Below are 19,818 nucleotides of genomic sequence, written 5' to 3'. Positions count from 1 at the left end.
TCCATTTGAATCTTTACGTTTAATGTTATAAAAACATAAATTTGATTTTTGAATAATCTTAACATGTTAGTCTGCCAAATGTGCAGCAATTTAATTTATTTATTTTCTGAAGAGAAAATCTCCGTCCCGGTTTCCCTCCAAGGCGTGAGCACCGATAAGCAGAGTTTTGTCCTTTCCTTATAAGATTCCTAATTATTCAAAGTAACGCTCAGGTATGCCGTTCAGCTGGGTTAGTTACAGCGCCGGGAGTAGCTTGGGAGAACAAGGAAACACAGACTGCTTCAGGTTGCCTTCCCAAACCAACTCAAAGGTTTATTCAGTACAAAACAGCTTATATAGAGGAAAAAAAAGGTTCGTGTGTCAGCAGGTTCTCAGTTCAAACCGGTACAGACCAAATAAGGAAACGTCTTCCTGCCTTGTGAGTAAAGAAGTATCCTTTGTGTAGTTTATCTCTTCAGTTACAATTTATGATCATCCCAGCAAAATACACTCCTAGACATAGAATACAGAGTTCTTTCATTAGTGAATTCTGAAACAAACCACCTGGCTTTTTAACAAGCTCTTTTCTAAAAGATAAGGAAGGGAGGATGGGAGTAAGGAAGTGGTCTCGTCTCTGTGGTATTTTCGACCTTGGGGTACCAGCCTGTGATTCTTACACATCAATTCTTGGGTCAGAGAGAAAGAGAAAAACAACTAGTAAATGGGCCTTATTGAGTAACTCTTTTCTGTATAATATCACTACAAAACAATATCCTGTAAATGCTACCATGGTATCAAAATATCACAACATTCTCTTTAGCTGACATTTTGAAATATATAAAGGAAATTATGATAAATCAAGCATTTTTGTTCTTTTAGTTCCAAAGTGGGAGTTTTCTCACTGTAAAGACTCGAGTTCAGTGTTGACTGTGTGCTCTGTGTTCTTGAACTCCTGAATGTGCTGGGTTGTTCAGTTTTCCAGCAAAACAAAATTTGTGTTCAAGCATTATTTCCTCATTTCCATCGAGCTCCTCCTCACCTGCTGTGCATCTGTGTTTAGCAGCCTTTCCTCTGTGTTTCTCAGGTTTTGTATTTTAAATAGTACTAGTATTTTAAAAGGTAATAAATCTTTCATCAGTTTCATAAACTTCAACCCTGTATTTGTGTTATTGTTTTTGAAACTCACCTGTAATGTTTTCTGTCATCACTGTCAGTGCTGTATGTTTAATATCATTGTGGCTTCTGTGAATCTGTTTTACTGTTTCTAAACTTTTATGTTGTCTATTTGCAGCCTTTGGTTAGAGAAGTGCTTTTAGCTGCTTATCGGAGGAGAATGTACTTCCTGATAATCAGCCCTAGAGGCTGAAGACAGTAATGCATATATCATGTTTTAGATTTTTCGTTTCTGTTTATGTATAACAGTAAAATGTTTAGGAAGTTGTGGGGATAAAAGCAAACACTTCAGTCAACCCAAACTTGGACCCTGAAATGTGTGAAGATCTAAATATTTGTCAAAGTCAGATTTATAATATCGTTAGCTTCATAGCATAAGTGCCTAAGTCATTGACTTAGTCAAATGACTTAGGCAATTATGCTATGAAGCTAACGATATTTGATGTATAACTGTGTTTTATAGGGAAAAACAAGGTTGAGTCTGGAGAGAAATAACAGAGTAACAGAGATTAATGAAATATTACAGACATAAACAATCCAATTTTTAAAACCAGCCACTCCTGTTAAAGATATTATTAGAATATGTTTACAAATCTCTAAATGACATTTACCCAGCAATAACACAACTTGGAAACTCCCATTGTAAATTAGTGCTATATTTAAAAGGAAATACATACATGAATTAATAAATAAAATACAATTTCATAACATTAATATAACCACTAAGAAAACCTAAAATCACCAAAACAACTTCGCCAGTAAAATAAAATACCCTGAAATTGATCAAAAACTGAACTGATGACTTCCTACTTAGAGATCTCTTCAGTTCAGTGATGGTGGATTATAACCTCCATTCAAATCATTCAAGAAAGAGAAAAGAAGAAACTGTAGAGCATGTTATATTACACTGTGAGAAGGTAACTGATCCAAAACCTCAGTAACATAAAAATGAAACTGGATCTTATTGATTTACTGCAAAATGACTCAAGAAGTGAAAGTTATCAGGCCTTATTCCAGTTTTTAAAAGAGTAAAATGGGAGGATTTGAGGGTCGACGTTCCAGTTCACACTCCACACCAGTTGGTGGCGGTAATTCATCATTTTGTTGTTTGACAACCGCCAAAAAACGATGTAAAGAAGAAGAAGGAGGGGGCGGAGCAAAGTGAGGACGCTCCACAAGAGGAGGCGTTGGCACAGAGAGCTGTTTTTTCATTCAAAGAGACTAAAGTAGTACCACCGTTTGGATCGATATCTGCATCGATCTGCCCACCCTTGTCTCCTGGATCGTAGCCGAGATCAGCGTGAACCACGTGGGTCTCTGCTCCCTGATCTGTTTCCTGTGTTTGGAAAGAGTTGCAGCTTCATCGCGGAGTTTCTCTCGGTTTGTGGGCTCATTTAAAGGTAAGCACCGAGCTAACTTTACTGTGAGTTCAGTTCATGTTGAGTTTAGCTCCTGAATGAGGTCTTCTGCTGCTCTCCTCGGTGTCTGTTCACAGTTTATTGTGAACACGTTGAGAGAAGAGTGAGAGAGTGTTTGGAGAAAAACACCAACTAATCATTAGCTCAGCATGCTGGGAGAAGTTGCAGCAGAAAAGTCTTTTCATTGTCCCTGCAGCTGTTTTTCTGCCTGCACCAAACCTCTACAGCCTCATTTCTATTTGAAGTGATAACAGGAAATGGATGAGAGCGATCTGCTGCAGTATCAGGGTCACAATAAACTTTATTGTCCAGCTGCTGTGGATGAACACATGAGAGGAAGTGAACTCCTACAAAGTCTCATTTTAATGAGTGTGGCTGCTGTAAAGTGATGCACAGGAAGATGTTAACAAAAACTAATGAAACAGAGATGAAAGTAAACAGTGTTCATATTTGAAAGCACAGAGAATAAAATATATTGTGGTGGTTAATGTGCAGCTCTTGGTGATTTGGGAGAATCATGTTTTTAATCACGTTGTGGATTGAATTTTTATTTTATTTTATCTACAGAAGTTTTTCCCACTTGTGATCGTTCAGATTGATTTGTTGGGTTGACTTGAATCATGTGAAGGTTTAAAGCTGCACTTCCCCCAAAAAGAATAAAGTATAATCGTGAAGAATGTAAAAATGTCTTCCTGTGTCAAACACAGCTGCAGTCAAAGCAGGAAGGAAAGCACTGAAACCACTGATCAAAGCTCATTAATCAAAGACCGCTGATCAATGGCCATGATTACCATTCAGAGAGGATTGGGGAGTCACTGCAAGTGATCAGAGGTTGTTGATCAATGATCATGAGGATTTGCATATTAATGCTCAATAACTGACCTCCCAGCCCATTGTTCCTTCAGTGGTTCTAGTTTCAGTCATTATGTAAATGCACTGTTGAAGATTGGGGAAACCTGCAGTCAGCTGAGACTGAAGAAGTCACTTGGATGAGTGACGAAACGTTTCTCCCACAAAAAGCTACGTCCAGATGAACAGAATCAAAGTTTGGGGAATGGTGGAGTTTGGAGAGCGGCACCATGGGGGCTGGAGAGACTTGTGAAGTGGTGATCAGGTGTGGGCCTCTGTTATTATGAATGGTGGGGGTGGGGGGGTGGAACTGGGGGGCTGAAGGAGTTGAAAGTGTGGGGTGGGGGAGTAACAGGTCTGTCCCTGTTTGTGGAAACCACAGGAGGAGCTGTTCAGGCTGTTGCTGGGTGTGAATTGTTGATGGAGTCTTTAAACTTGTAGTTGCTGTTTTCCAGACTGAAGCAGAGTCGTTAGCTGAAAACTGGTTTTAGAGGTTCATTCAGGACACCTTCTCAGGCTCTTACAGCCTTACCTGTATCATAACAAAGTGTATAAACCCCAATCCACCTTTAACATGGTCCTTCTCCCAAACCTTCAAATAGGACTTTCTGGCCCTGTCATAGTAAAGGGCTGCTTAGAATATAAGAGCCAATGTCACAAAGTTCCTCCTGAAGTATAAGTGAGTGAGAGAGTTTCCTCACTTTGCAGCACAACACGTCTCACAAGATTTCTACAAGCAATCAGAGTGAAATTTGTACTTTGTGTTGTCAGATGAACATATGAGACACTTTGACTCTTCAGTGCAGTGTGGAGCCTAACAAAGATCTGTTTTGTGTCCCAGCTGATCAGCAGGAGGAGAAGAGTCTGACGGAGCAGCAGAGGAACATTTTCAGCCATCTGGACTCAGCTGAGTCACTACAGAGGAAACAATGAGCTCAACACAGGAGGTGAGGAAAATATCACAGTTTCACCAAATATTCAGTCACGTCTAAAACTCTCATCCTCCCAACCTGTTATATCACTGTGTTGCATTTTATTATGTATTTTTAAATGGTGTTTACAAACATTAAGAAGTCACAAGCAATTGTTATTCGTTATTATTATTAGTAGTAGTATTAATTACATTTTCAATTCAATTCAGTGTTACTTATACAGCACCAAATCAAAACAACAGTCACCTCAAGGTGCTTTTTATTGTAATGTGGATCCTACAATAATACATACAGAGAAAACCCATCAATCATATGACCCTCTTTGAGTAAGCACGTTGGTGACAGTGGGAAGGAAAAACTCCCTTTTTACAGGAAGAAACCTCCAGCAGAATGAGGCTCACAGAGAGGCGGGGCCATCTGCAGAGAGCGGTTGGGGCGAAAAAAGGAAGACAGGATAAAATACATGCTGGGGAATTTTATTATTACTACTAATAATATTATTGCTATCATTGCTGTATAAATAGACTTAATATTGGTTCATCACTGCAAAAACGCGTTCAAAGTACCACAACGGTAGCCCGATATCAGGCAGTAAACACATTAAGTGTGTATGTTTTCCCTTTTTTGAGCTTTTTTTGCTCATGAAAAACGAAATGCCATAATATAGATTGAAAATGAAGGTCATTTAATTGCCATTAATGAAAAATGAATCCAATGTTTTCTACAGTGAAACGTTTGAACAGTCATGAATTATTTTTAACAGCAGGTTGGATGTAATGTGTTAGAACTACCAGCAGGTGGGGATAAGAGACCTTTAAGGTGTTTGGTGCCACACTCCACCTTCAGGTTTAAAACTAGTGTTATTGGAGGGAGTTTGAAGGTTGAGTTTGTTCCACGACTGCATTTCACTCACTGCCTCTGTTTGTATCTCTGTCACTGCAGGACCAACATGGAGCGAGAAGTCAGCGCTCTCAGGAGGCCGACAAACCTCACAGAAGAAAGAGAGACAAAACATACAGCTGTGACGAGTGTGGGAAGGAGTTTACTGAGAAGGGTAATCTAAAACAGCATCAGGTCATCCACACTGGAGAGAGACCGTTCAGCTGTGACTTGTGTGGAAAGTCTTTTTCCTTGAAGGGTTACCTAAAAACACACCAACTCATCCACAGTGGAGTTAAAGCGTACAGCTGTGATCAGTGTGGCAGAGCTTTTACTCACAGTAGCAGCTTACAGAGTCATCTAGTTACCCACTCTGGAATTAAGGCATACAGCTGTGACATCTGTGGAAAAACTTTCAGCCATAGACGGAATCGAAATAGACACCTACGCATTCACACCGGACATGATGTGTACTGCTGTGATCAGTGTGGCAAACAGTTTATAACCAACAAACAGTTACAACAACACATGTTTTCCCACACTGATGAGAGACCTTATAAATGTGACCTGTGTGAGAAGACTTTTCAATCTCCACATTCCCTAAGACGACACCAACAGATCCACACCAGAAAGAGACTCTACAAGTGCAGTTACTGTGAGGTATGTATTTATATTTTTATCTGTGTTAACTGAAACAGTAAAATGTAATTGGACGTCTGCAGAGATGCTCTTTCCTTCAGGCGACGTTCAGGAAAAAAATGTTGAAGGACTGACTTACACTGTCTTTGTGTCTTTGTTTAGAAGCAGAACGACACAGATGGATCCAGTTCTCAACCCTGTCATCACCGTGGTGGTGGGAAAGACTTTCATTGTGACTTTTGTGGAAAAACTTTCAGTTGGCAAGCTGACCTAAAAATACATCAACGTAGACACACTGGAGACAAACTGAAATACTGCAAAGAATGTGGGAGAAGCTTCCCCACATCAAGTTACTTAAAACAACATGAACTGATTCACAGCGGGGTTAAAAAGCACCTCTGTGATCAGTGTGGGTCATCTTTCATCACTGCAGTCACCCTTAAAAGACACAAACGAATCCACACAGGAGAGAAACCATACAAGTGCAGACACTGTGAAAAAAGCTTCTCACATCCAGGTAGTCGTATCTATCATGAATATACACACATGGAAGGAAACTACAGCTGTGACCAGTGTGACAAGAGCTTCAGGAATCTCAGTTCATACTCCAAACACAAACAATCCCACGTTACTAATAAACTCTTTCACTGTTACCAATGTACCAAAACATTCACTTCATTGTCTGCTCTGTGCAAACATCAGCGTGATCACTCAGGGCTGAAATCACTCCCATCACTGGATCACAGTGAGTCTGGAGAGACAGAAAGATCCTCTGGTTTCAGTGTCAGACTTAAAACCCTTGAGATCAGGCTCCACAGAGTTCAGATCGAATCTCCTGTAAAGATCTGATGAAAATGTTCCACTGGATGGATGTATAATCTCTTTTTCTGAAGGTTGCTCTCTTCCTGTTTCTGCCAGTGCTGACTGCACAGATGTAATATAGATCCATGTCACTGTTTGGAAGTATCAGAGAACTGCTGATGCTGTAAAGCTGCTGCTCAGTCTATTGGGCTGTTGTGTTGTTGGTGGTGATGCTGGATGAAGGACTGGTGGACCAGGTGGGCTCAGGGTGAGGGTAGATCCCGTCTGAGCTGCAGGTGATCCTTTGTCCTACTCTTTGGAGATTAACTTTACAGACTGGTGCTGAAAAAACCCCTCTAAGAATTAAAAAAAACCAAAAGAAAAATATATTTCTAAAGAAGTCAGAAAGAGATTTTCATGTCACAATTTTCCTTTTCTGAAAATTGAATCTGAATCTGACCACAGTAAAATATAACATTCGTCTTAGTGTTTTGACAAAGCATTTCTAAATACAGATAATGATTAATGATGTAACATGTCATGTATTCTTTATGTATTTGAAGTGTTATAAAAATGACTCTGGATCAGTCCTGGTGTCACAGACAGGCCTCGGGGCTTCAAACCTCAGAAAGTCCCTTTGGCTCTCAGCTGAATTCCTCTGACACACTTTAACAACTATGAGTCAAAGGTCAGAGGTCATATGATTTGGGAATGACAATGCTGAATAACCACATCACTGATTAGGTATTGTAGTAACAACTCAGACTATTATAATTATTTAGTTAATAATACGGGTTCAAGATGTTGTTTGTGGTTCAATTTCTTGCGTAGGCTGTAAACGTGGCAGCTTTAGTCTTTCCTCTCTTTTTAAAAAGAGTTTTGTTACCGTCCACATTCAGGATGATGAACATTTCACTGATGGTGCTGGTGTGGCACTGGTATCTCCCCTCATCCTGAATGTTCACCTCTGTCAGCTGGAGTGAGGCGTTTCCTCTGGAGACCTGATCCTTGGAAAGTGAAGTCCTACTTCTGACTTAATATATGATCGAGCAGTTATATAAACATGAATCTATCCACCGAGCTCCTCCTCGTCTGCTGTGCATCCGTGTTCAGCAGCCTTTCATCTGTATCTCAGCTTTTGCTTCTGGGGTTCGACATGTTTCGGTTGTCTTATTTTACGTATATAATTAAGATGTTGTGAATAAGTATTTCAGTTGTATCCCGTAGTTGTTTGCTTGACATCGATCTTTATCGAAGGAAAAGATTTAGCCGTCCTTATATTTTGCTTGTTTTATTTTATTGTATTTTTGCGCAACGCTGTTGCTTGTGAAGCTCGCACACAAGAATTTCACTCGCATGTAATGTACCAGCGTACCTGCACATGTGATAATAAAAGTGATTTGATTTGAAAAACAAAAACACTGTCTGTCTTTCCTCCAAAATCACACTTGGATTACAGTTGGACTGATTTACCAGGTGGTGTTACAAAAATGAAAAAGTCTAAGCTATTTAAATCTATAGAACATAATCAACAACAGAGACCAGACCTGAAAGTGTGAAACATACTGTATTTGGCAAAAATATATATACAACAAAATATAATAAAAGTAATTATAAACAAAAATATTTTTTGAATAAGTATTTTCATTAAGTGTTAGATAATAAACTCAAAAAGCTGCACTGTACCATAACAGCCAAGGAGCAACAAAGTCAGTGTCCACATCTACCTCACATTAAACAGACATATTTCATATGAAATAACTGAAATGTAAAACTGTAGAAAGCTGATTAAAATATTTTAATTCTCTTGAAAACACCATGAATGGTTTTCATGGGTACCCCCTTTAATGAGCTGATGGGGGCACCCAGTGTATTTGTAACTGAAGCAGAGTCTCTCCGAGTGAACGTCCAGATGTGATCAATAGTGAGTCAGGATGTGATTCCTTCAAGAGTATACAGTCGTGGTGAGAATTACATAAATATTGGAAATTGGAAAAGTTGCTGCTTAAGTTTTATAATAGCAATTTGCATACACTCCAGAATGTTATGAAGAGTGATCAGATGAATTGCATCGTCCTTCTTTGCCATGAAAATGAACTTAATCCCAAAAAAAACCCCTTACCACTGCACTGTCATTAAAGGACCTGCTGAGACCATTTCAGTAATCGTCTTCTTAACTCAGGTGAGAATGTTGACGAGCACAAGGCTGGAGATCATCATGTCAGGCTGATTGGGTTAGAATGGCAGACCTGACATGTTAAATGCTTTCTTCCATTTGCGCAACATCTCTAAAATTAGAAATATCCTGTCTCAGAGTGACGCTGAAAAACTAGTTCATGCATTTATTAGTTCCAGGCTGGACGACTGTAATTCATTATTATCAGGATGTCCAAAAAACTCACTGAAAAGCCTTCAGCTAATCCAAAATGCTGCAGCAAGAGTCCTTACAGGGACTAGAAAGAGAGAGCATATTTCTCCTGTTTTGGCTTCCCTTCATTGGCTTCCTGTTAAATCCAGAATTGAATTCAAAATCCTGCTCCTCACATACAAGGTCTTAAATAATCAGGCCCCATCTTATCTTAATGACCTTGTAGTACCATATCACCCTATTAGAGCACTTCACTCTCGCTCTGCAGGCCTACTTGTTGTTCCTAGAGTATTTAAAAGTAGAATGGGAGGCAGAGCCTTCAGTTTTCAGGCCCCTCTTCTGTGGAACCAGCTTCCAGTTTGGATTCGGGAGACAGACACTATCTCTACTTTCAAGATTAGGCTTAAAACTTTCCTTTTTGCTAAAGCATATAGTTAGGGCTGGACCAGGTGACCCTGAATCCTCCCTTAGTTATGCTGCAATAGGTGTAGAGTGCTGGGGGATTCCCATGATGCATTGAGTTTTTCCTTTCCAGTCACCTTTCTCACTCACTATGTATTAACAGACCTCTCTGCATTGAATCATATCTGTTATTAACCTCTGTCTCTCTTCCACAGCATGTCTTTATCCTGTCTTCCTTCTCTCACCCCAGGCCCTTTTTGCGCTGATCATATGGCTGTTAGTTTTATCTCTCTCCAAACAATATTGACCGAGCCAGCAGCAAAAGAAGATCCAAACTACGCTTCACATAAACATCGTCATGAATTCCCTCTGACTTTTGCTGACTTTTCAGGATAAAAATCACACTTCATGCACAGCTCTCTCTCTCTCTCTCTCTCTCTCTCTCTCTCTCTTCTGCATTATTCGCTTGCTTGTTACGCACAAGTCTACCGTTGTTTACAGCGCTGTCGGCCGATGTTTTTTTCCCCCTTTTACTTACTTCCGAAAAGTAAACCTAATTTCTGCTGTTCAATATTGAACAAATTTAAACTTTTTAAAATTAAGCAAAATGCAAAACGCTTAGCCGTGTCTCTAATAAAACCGCTGTAACTTCAGAGGTAATGTTCATGTGTTGATTAATGGTTTTCTTTCATTTTTGATGTACTGCAGATAATTTTTATAAAATCCCAGAACAGGAAAATCACCTTCATGTTTTTCTGTGTTTTATCTTCAGCTACTTTGACACAAAGGCATCTGCTGTGATGCTCACACCTTTGATAAAGTCTTGCGTGTGTCAGCTTCCTTTTAATAGATACAAAAATATGTAAATGTACTTATCTGAATTATCATATTTATGACTGTCAAAATTTCCCAGATTCAAATCGAATTTACTGTTTAAATCCAGAGTAGAAACAAGAGTCTAATAGATAAAAACATCCATGCAAAGTGCTCAAACTGTGGTACCATTCACACTGAAATCACGAGTTAGCCAGATGACTTCAAAAAACAGATATAAAGCAGGTTTACCATCTATGAAAGTTCCTGTTGAGTTTACATGAGAGACAAAATTATTTCAGCTCCTAATTTGATTCCAGAAACAATGTGAGCATTCAAAGTTGGCATTGAAAATGTTTTTTAAAATATTTAAAAAATCGAAAGTAAACTGTACTCATTAAACTGAACATATTAATACTGCTTTGAGAATTACATGGAAAAATAATTACAGATGAAAAAACATTTCAATACCAGCTTTCAGAATCTTCTCCAGTGGAACCAGCTCCCAGTTTGAATTCAGGAGACAGACTCTTCTTTCTGTTTCCTTCCCAGCATCAAAGTCCTCACTCGTCTGCTTGTTGAGGTTTTTTTCTAATACTGCAGAAGTTTGGACAAAAGTCGCAGCACTCTGTGGGACACTTTTAGTGTAAAAACTGATAAAACATTATTTTACCTTCACGTGACCCTAAGACTCCCTTGTAAATATTGTTTGGTGTCACGTGGCATTTCTTTCCTCACAGGAAAACTGGCTTCAGTGAGTCATGAAAAGAAGCATTTCTGTTAAATGACAATAAAAACAATCACATACTGTGTATTCATCATGAAGCACAACTTCTACAGATTTAAATAAACTGCAGTGATTCCAGCTGCACCAGCTTCCACCATAACATATCAGTTATGCATAGTGGTGAAATAATTTCAATCCTGAATTCAAATGAATTAGTAATAATCTATTAATTATTTATTAAATCATATAAAAAAAAAACTAGAAACTAGACTGAACGCAGAGAACAGTTTAGACCTTTAGATTCCACACTGTTCACAGAGAGCTGCTCTGTGTTTTAAGACATAAGATTTAATCATGTTCTGGTTTCACTCTTGAAAGTTTTCTCACATTCTTTGTAACCTGAGGAATGTTTTACAAACCATGAAAAATCATCACTTCAAACAACAAACACAATATTAAGATGGAATTAAATACTGTGTGTAAAATGTCTTTTTACCTGATTATTCCGCAGTACCAGGAGAGTTACTAATAAGCCTAAAACTACAATGACTGCAATGACCACTCCTACGATTGCTCCAACATTAGATGAATTCCCTGAAATGAAAAAGAGGTCAGATAACTGATTTTTTTCCTTGGAAGAATTTAAAAATGCATTTTGAGTTTATTAGCTGTGAGATGAACAACTCTGAGTCTGGCAGCAAAACATCATCAATGGAGCTTTATTAGCACAGTTCACCATGGCAACAGGTAAATAAATTGTAAATAAATGTGGACCAGGGAATATAAAAATGTCTGTGATATTAATCTTTAAAAAGGAGGGAAGAAAAGAGTCAGTTTGATCAGCTCAGTCCACTCCACCATCATCATCACACGCGGGGAAAAACTTTTTTATTAAAAAAACAAAACAAAATATTGACAGTGTTCCTGACAGATTACTCAGTTATATCAGTAACGGTATCGAGCAAAACATTTTCCCCACTGATATCTGATATTCAAAAATTGCAGTGTGTTTTTTTTGCTATGCTTACACCCATAAAAAGGAAAATAATGATGTTAATTTACCTTCATTGATCTTCACAAGGATATTAGTTATTTTAGCCTCCACAGCATCAGCGAGTTCACACGTGTATGTTCCCTCCTGATCTGAGGATAAGTCCTGCAGTGTGAGGCTGCCTGACTCTGACACGTCCTTTACATGCTGCTTCCACTCCTCTGAGACTGTGTACTGACTGTTAGTCTTTGTCAGGATGATCTGACTGTGGTTGAATCTCCAGATGAGGTTTGTTACAGGGGTGTGTGAGGGGGAACAGTGGATTATTGTTTCAGACTGGCTCTCAGTCACTAATCCTGAAAAAACAGATGCAAACACAAAAAAACCCATTTTTTATTTGATTCTAATTTAAAATGTTTGGTTTCACCTTTCTAGTGTGTATAAGCTGATGACTCATTACAACGTGACTTAATTTCTTTAATATCTGTAGAGACTTATCCTCAGACACCAAACTCTGAAGGATAGACTAATATTTCCTTTGATTACATGAAATACAAAAAAGTAAGGTCTAACGTTTAAGAAAAGAACAAAATGACTTCAACAACTTTTCAAACCTAAATGAAGATTTTAAAAGGTGGAACTCTTATTTTCCAAATGAGATGTTAAACTCACCTTGTTGCCTGAAGGTTGCACTCTTCCTGTTTCTGCGAGTGCTGACTGCACAGCTGTAATTCAGATCCATGTCACTGTTTGGAAGTATCAGAGAACTGGTGATGCTGTAAAGCTGCTGCTCAGTCTGATGGACTGTTGTTTTGTTGTTGGTGATGCTGGATGAAGGGCTGGTGGACCAGGTGATCTCAGGTTGAGGGTAGATCCCCTCTGAGCTGCAGGTGATCCTTTGTCCTACTTGTTGGAGATCGACTTTACGGACTGGAGCTGAAAAAAAGAAGAAATAAACAAAACAAAAGAAAAATAATTACTAAAAAAGTCAGAAAGAGATTTTCTTGTCTTTTCTGTTTATTTCATGTTAACATGATTTAATTTAACAAAAATCATGTAATTCTTGAATGTCATACCACAGTAAAATATAACATTTGTCTTAGTGTTTTGACACAGCATTTCAAAATACAGATAATGATTAATGATGTAGCATGTGTCATATATTTTTTATGTATTTGAAGTGGACTGGAGCTGAAAAAGAAAAAACAAAGAAAAAACTTTACTAAAAAGGTCAGAAAGAGAGTTTGTTGTCTCAACTAGTCTTTTCTGTTTATTTCATGTTAACATGATTTAATTCAACAAAAAAAATGTGTAATTTGTGAATCTCAGACCACAATAAAATATAGAATTTGTCATAGTTTTTTGACGCAGCATTTCAAAATATAGTTATTAATTAATGACATAGCATGTATCGTATTCTTTTCATAATTTGAAGTGTGATATTAAAATACTATGTCTCAGCCCTGGTGTTACACACAGGCTCTGGGGCTTCTAACCCCAAAATGGTCCCTTTGCCTCTCAGCTGAATTGTGCTGACACACTTTTACAACTATAAGTCAAGATGAAGTCAAATGATTTGGTGATGACAATGTAAAAAACCCACATTATTATGGTAACAACCAAGTCCATTATAATTATTTAGTTAATAGTAAATTAGAGCATGTACACCAAATGTAGCAGCATGACTGAGGAGGACACTTATTTTGGAGAACATAGGCCTATACGAGTCGGTTTTTGAAAGCTGGCAACCCCTTGTATAAGTAAAAAAATATCATCAGTTCATGAGATGGTCTTTAAGACATGAACTACTTGATATGAGTCTACTGTACGTTTATGGTTATTGTGCAAACGGGTTTGTGATGTGGTTTTAGGTTGTTTATGCTTGAATTTGTTGTGTAGGGGTGTAAATGTGGCAGCATTAGTCTTTTCCCTTAAAAAAATGAAATGACAAAGTGAGTCTAACCTAACTCCATCAGAGCTGGTCATTCTGCTCTGGTGCTAATGCTGCTATTAGTCAAGTAGAGTAGAACCAGGGGTAATAACTGGATATATATTTTAAGTATTTTAAAATACAGTATTCTCAGTCAGAGGATTTAGACCAACACATAAGGTTGGAACCCTGACCTCATCTTCCAGGCTCCACCAGTACTGTATTTATTGGAGAAGATGTGTGACCATCTTTTCACAACCATGTAGTATCCCCATTATTGTAACCCCCCCCCCCCCCCCCCCCCAAAAAAAACAAACAAAAACAAAACAAAACAGGTCCGTGCCACCTGCCCGCACACCCAAATTTGCATCCATTAGCTTGTGAGTGTTGTGTTGTTGGTATTTACTTGTTATTTACTTCATATGTGCAAATAAGTGTTAAAACTTGTGCTGTCAGTGTTAATCTCATTAAAATGACATTTACACCATAACCGCATCAACGGGGCAAATTTCTGTTTGCGTGCAGTCCCATGCACAGGGCGATCCGCGCTTACTCACTAACGGAGATTTGCCCCGTTAATGCGGTTATGGTGTAAATGTTATTTTAACAACATTAACGCTGACAGCGCTAGTTAAAATAAATGTATATTCATGATGCTTTGACTCCATAGAAGGTGCCACTTGATTTTCATTTTATATATTTATTTCTTTACCGTCCACATTCAGGATGATGAACATTTCTGTGTTTCCACTGATGGTGCTGGTGTAGCACTGGTATCTCCCCTCATCCTGAACGTTCACCTCTGTCAGCTGGAGTGAGGCGTTTCCTCTGTAGACCTGATCCTTGAAAAGTGAAGTCCTACTTCTGAAGCGCTGGTGTTGTATTACAAGCTGGTCTTGGTCACCGTAGTATGAATGGACACGAAGGTTTCCTTCTGTCTTAAACCAGTGGACAACAGGTTCAGAACTGCCATGGAAGCTGCACGGCAAGATGCATCTCTCCATAAAAATACAGGAGACCTGAGAGTCTGAGAATCAGTTAAAGACTGTGTTAGTGGGAGATGACATTTAATTTACAGCAGATATTTACTTTTAATTATTGTCCTGTTAGTGTCATTTGTGTCTCGGCAGGAGAAGCAGAGACTAACATTGGGCGACTGTTTTCAACATACAGGTAACAGTGTGAATATCAAACCTCTCATACAGGCTAATGTGATCAACTAAACAACTTCAGTCTCATTATGTGTCCCTGTGGACCCGTAACTGGAAAACAGTGGCTTGTGGTTACAACTGGTCCATTAAAAATTACAAATTTTTGTTTTACAGATCTGCTTGTATAAAGTTTTATTATTTCCATTCAGCCTTTTGCTTGAGATAAGCAAAATATTTTGACATTACCTTTGCTCCATGGAAACTAAAATGTAAGAATTGTCTTATATAATCTGCTGAATTACAAGGGAATTACAGATTTATATAAATATAGTGATGTAAGAAGTAAGAAAGCTGTATATTTGTTATGATAATGCTGCTTTTATGTCATGTGCATTAATATGTGCATACGCTTGTACATACTTGGTAGTGATTTAATAAACTCAGTCAAATAGCAAAGTTTCACTTCATTAACACTTAAGAGTTGAATATATTGTGATATCAAGGGCAAGTTAAAGCAAAGTAAATATTTTGGCATCATGCTGCTCCAGTATTTGCTTCACTTACCTGCTCGGGAAACTCTCAGTATCCACAGAAACTCCACGACCACCAAAAACATAGTGCAGGAGACCCTGATCATATTTCTCTAAGATTTCATGTGACGGTGCAGCAGTGAACAGAAAAAAATGGTGGCAGTTACATCCAGATAGGCAGGTTTTTCATTCCTTTAAGTCAAGTTTGAACATGCCTGAAATACAAGGCTGAAAAAAGAAATGCTGTTAACAGTCATTGCCCTTTTCAGTTCTTTTAACTGCAACAGTTCAGTTCACACACAGAACAACAGAAAAATCTGCAAAACAAATCCAACTATGCAACACAGAGGACAAATCTCTTTCTACGGTTGAAAAAAACTGAATGATTATTATAAGTTCTTCAAAAAGAAAGTCCAATACAGACTGTAGCAACGTTATGTACATTTTCCCAGTTAGTGGTATGTAAGACATCAAGCAAGCATAACCTAAATAGGAAGATTACAGATAGATATGAGTAGATGGAAGTCAGAAAAATCTCAGGAATATGTCCTGAAAATAGAAAATGCCCCAAAGCAGCTGAAGGAATGAAATGGAATTTACATCGAGAAAAGCCAAAACAGTGTTAGCAGTGTAATGCATTTGTTAATGATTCCAACGTTTTTCTACTTGGTCTGCAAAAGAAACATCCAACAAATAAGTTATTCATTTTAAATTTTATGTCTCACAAAGACAGAAACGCGAGCCATTAAACAAAAATGTTTTATATGTTTCGGTGATTAGTTTATTTTCTACAACATCCCAGATGTGTGCTGATTTCATTACTTTTTCAGGTGCTGTATCAGAAATCACCACAACAAACAAACAAATGTGTCGATTAAAACAGACTATTTTTTAAAATGTATATCAATGAGCAGAGTTTAACAGTCTCAAACCTAGAACCAGATAATCTGGTTCACAAGTAACAGAGTTAGTTAGATCTAAATTGTCCTACGACGGCCAGAAACTTAAAATTAAAACAGCAAGTATGAAATCACACCCAGTCAGACCACAGCGAGGAACAAGAAAATGAGAATCACTCACCCACACATTAGTTTCATAACTCTCCCGACAGCCTGTGTGCAGAAACCCACCGGAGAACAGTACGAGGCAGGATTTAGTACTCCGTGAAGTAGCTCCACATGTGTTGTGCATGTGAGTCACTGCGCTCCAGACGTTCGTTCCAGACATGAGAAAAACAAAATGCGAAAGCTCCGCCTACGGATGGGAAGGAGCGTGTCATTCCTCCAAGATCCCGAGAAGCTTGGAGTGCAGGTAGAAAGTTTCTAGTTTTTCTGATGAGCTTCAATAAGAAATTTTGATTCTTGCATAAAGGACCTACGAGCACCTAAACAGCCCATTGGTTTATTTCCAGTACTGACACTGGATTGTCCAATCAAATCTCTTAACGCAAAAGACCCCTCCACAGTGTTTCTTGTGAAAGAAGTGTTTGATAAAGATGAACAAACAAAAGCGAAAACGTTTAGTTCAAAAGCTCAGAGAAAAAAGTAAACTAGAAATAGATTCAGGAAAATGTGTTAAATGAAACTGCTAAACCTCAGCAGCTGCACCAGCGACAACAACTTGTAACAAAACCTCACAGTCACGTGAACCTGCAGTTACTAACTGTAAACGTGCAGTACCTCGTTAACCCGCAGCATCACGTTACTACCACAGTGTGATGCTGTCATCGCCACATTACGGATGATTTTAGTTCTTAGTTAAAGGGTAAATGAGCTCTCCACTGCTCGAAGTAAAGAAAAAACAGATCCAATTTACTTTCTCAGAGAATATTGAGCGGTTCGCAGCCAAGTGTGAAGCAGCGGGAATGAGGATCAGCACCTCCAAATCTGAGGCCATGGTTCTCAGCCGGAAAAGGGTGGAGTGCCCACTCCGGGTCGGGGATGAGTTCCTGCCCCAAGTGGAGGAGTTCAAGTATCTCGGGGTCTTGTTCGCGAGTGATGGGAGAAGGGAGCCGGAGATCGACAGACGGATTGGGGCTGCGGCTGCAGTAATGCGGACGCTGCACCGGTCCGTCGTGGTGAAGAGGGAGCTGAGTGTAAAAGCGAAGCTCTCAATTTACCGGTCGGTCTACGTCCCTACCCTCACCTATGGCCACGAGCTGTGGGTAGTGACCGAAAGAACGAGATTGCGGATACAAGCGGCAGAAATGAGCTTCCTCCGAAGGGTGGCTGGCCTCTCCCTTAGAGATAGGGTGAGAAGTTCGGCCATCCGGGAGGGGCTCAGAGTAGAGCAGCTGCTGCTCCACATCGAAAGGAGCCAGCTGAGGTGGTTCGGGCATCTGACAAGGATGCCCCCTGGGCGCCTCCTGGGTGAGGTGTTCCAGGCATGTCCCACCGGGAGGAGGCCCCGGGGCAGACCCAGGACACGCTGGAGAGATTATATCTCTCGGCTGGCCTGGGAACGCCTTGGTATTCCCCCGGATAAGCTGGAGGAGGTGGCTGGGGAGAGGGAGGTCTGGGCCTCTTTGCTTAGGCTGCTGCCCCCGCGACCCGGCCTCGGATAAAGCGGATGAAGATGGATGGATGGATGGAATATTGAGCCACTGGTACAAAGTTTGTTTTGCATTTTTTGTTTTTAACCATGATCGTCTACAGATATTGAAGTAACACGCTTTCATTTCTGTGCTAGTGATTGTTGTTGTGTCTTGTATGGAGGACCAGAAATTCTTAATTTTGATGCTTGTGACTTTTTGTGACTCGTCCGATATGCTGCAATAACACAGCAGAATTTTGAACTCAGTCCTTTCCCCACAGTGGTGACAGCAAATTGTGCTAGTCGATACTTTTCTCGCCTCCTCTTGAAATAGTCAGCATCCAAGTGACTTGAGGCAACTGTTGTTGTGATCTGTTGGTATATAAATAACACTGAATTGAACTGAACTGAATTGGATGAACCACAACAATCGACAAAAAAATAAGGCACTGAGGTTTTGGCACAGTGCTTTCACCAAGGAGAATAGGATTTAATGATTCGTGCATTCTTTTAAAGGCATTTCATACTTGCCTGAGGCCATGTTGGAACTTCCCAACATACCTGATACATTACCTGTATTAGCTACATTTACATTGTTTTTATCTTTTTGTGCTGTTAAAATTATTTTCTATTTTTATTTAAAGCAGTTAGGAAGATTTTCTATCGTAAAGAAAAAGTAGCTAAAATGTACTTTAATTAAAAAACTGTCTGTATAAGCTGCTATTCAGTTAAACCTTGATAATAATTCAGTATATGTTTTAACAATTAAAGAAATAAAAAAAAAATACTTCTGCATAACAAAAGTATCCACCAGAGACACCAGAGCATTTTAACACACATGGTTGTGTTTGACGTTCTTCTAAATTGCAGTCCAGAGTTTGTCAGGTGGGTTTATTTTTCTTAGTTTTTGTTTTGTTTGTTTTTTTGGATAATCTGTTCTCAGAGTTTACCTGAAAGATATTCTCCATTAAAATGTTTCCTCTAGAGTCACTGCTCGGTTTCACACAAGCAGGGATGTTTATCTTTGAGAGAACTGGCTAAGACTTCGTCACTGTGATGGTCTGAAACTGTCAGGCATAATCAGGCATACACAGATTCATTATTGTTTTCCACAGCAGTCCTCTTTTCAGTACAGTAATGTTACGATTCCCTCCATGCAACGTGTTTATGGGTAATCTGTGAATTGTTACAAAAATTGGACAAAACACAAATATAAGATTTTTCTTTCAGAGCTTTGTCTTCTTTTAACTTTTTCTTATAACATACTAGACTCATGTGTTTTTGCTCTTAGCTTATCCAGTGATGTGACAAGTCAGTTTTGTAGCTTGATTTTCCCACAAGTACTTGATCGTCTTTTTCTCCACCTCATGTCTCCCTCTGTGTTCTTATTGGAAGAGCCTGTCGGAGCAAATCCCTAGAGATTGTTCAAAAAACAACTCATACTCTGAAGGAATGCTTCACCCCACCCCTACTCACTGGTGCAGCCCAGCACTGAGGTGCTGACCTCTGTCCCACATCTCAGCAGTTTTGCGATGAACACTGGAAGTTCCTCACTATTCTTTTCATCTGCTTTTGAGTTCACTAGCCCTCCAGCGAAAATGACACTTTCATTACTGTATGATCTGAATAATGTTTTATATTCATGAGACATTATGAGCACATGTCTAAAATGAATACAGAGCTCAGCAGTGTAGGCAGATTTTC

General features: G+C 39.1%; 1 protein-coding gene across 3 annotated transcripts; it reads left to right on the top strand.

The window, feature by feature from the left end:
- Positions 1 to 1,688: 1,688 nt before the first annotated feature.
- On the top strand, positions 1,689 to 8,070 carry LOC143420362 (uncharacterized). 3 transcript variants are annotated; one of them, XM_076888380.1, is made up of 4 exons: positions 1,689 to 2,552; positions 4,261 to 4,366; positions 5,294 to 5,890; positions 6,032 to 8,070. In XM_076888380.1, the coding sequence occupies exons 2-4, from the start codon at positions 4,349 to 4,351 to the stop codon at positions 6,716 to 6,718; spliced, it is 1,302 nt and encodes a 433-aa protein (XP_076744495.1). In that variant the 5' UTR covers positions 1,689 to 2,552; positions 4,261 to 4,348; the 3' UTR covers positions 6,719 to 8,070. The 3 variants fall into 3 exon arrangements, with proteins under 3 accessions (XP_076744495.1, XP_076744496.1, XP_076744494.1); XM_076888381.1 differs by lacking the exon at positions 1,689 to 2,552 and having other exon boundaries at positions 2,563 to 4,366; positions 6,035 to 8,070; XM_076888379.1 differs by lacking the exon at positions 1,689 to 2,552 and having other exon boundaries at positions 2,563 to 4,366.
- The last annotated feature ends 11,748 nt before the right edge of the window (positions 8,071 to 19,818 follow it).

Source organism: Maylandia zebra, linkage group LG9, assembly GCF_041146795.1.
Source record: "Maylandia zebra isolate NMK-2024a linkage group LG9, Mzebra_GT3a, whole genome shotgun sequence".
In the NCBI taxonomy this organism is placed as follows: Eukaryota; Metazoa; Chordata; class Actinopteri; order Cichliformes; family Cichlidae; genus Maylandia; species Maylandia zebra.
The sequence above is the reverse complement of the archived record's forward strand: the minus strand, read 5'-3'. Positions and strand labels throughout refer to the sequence as shown.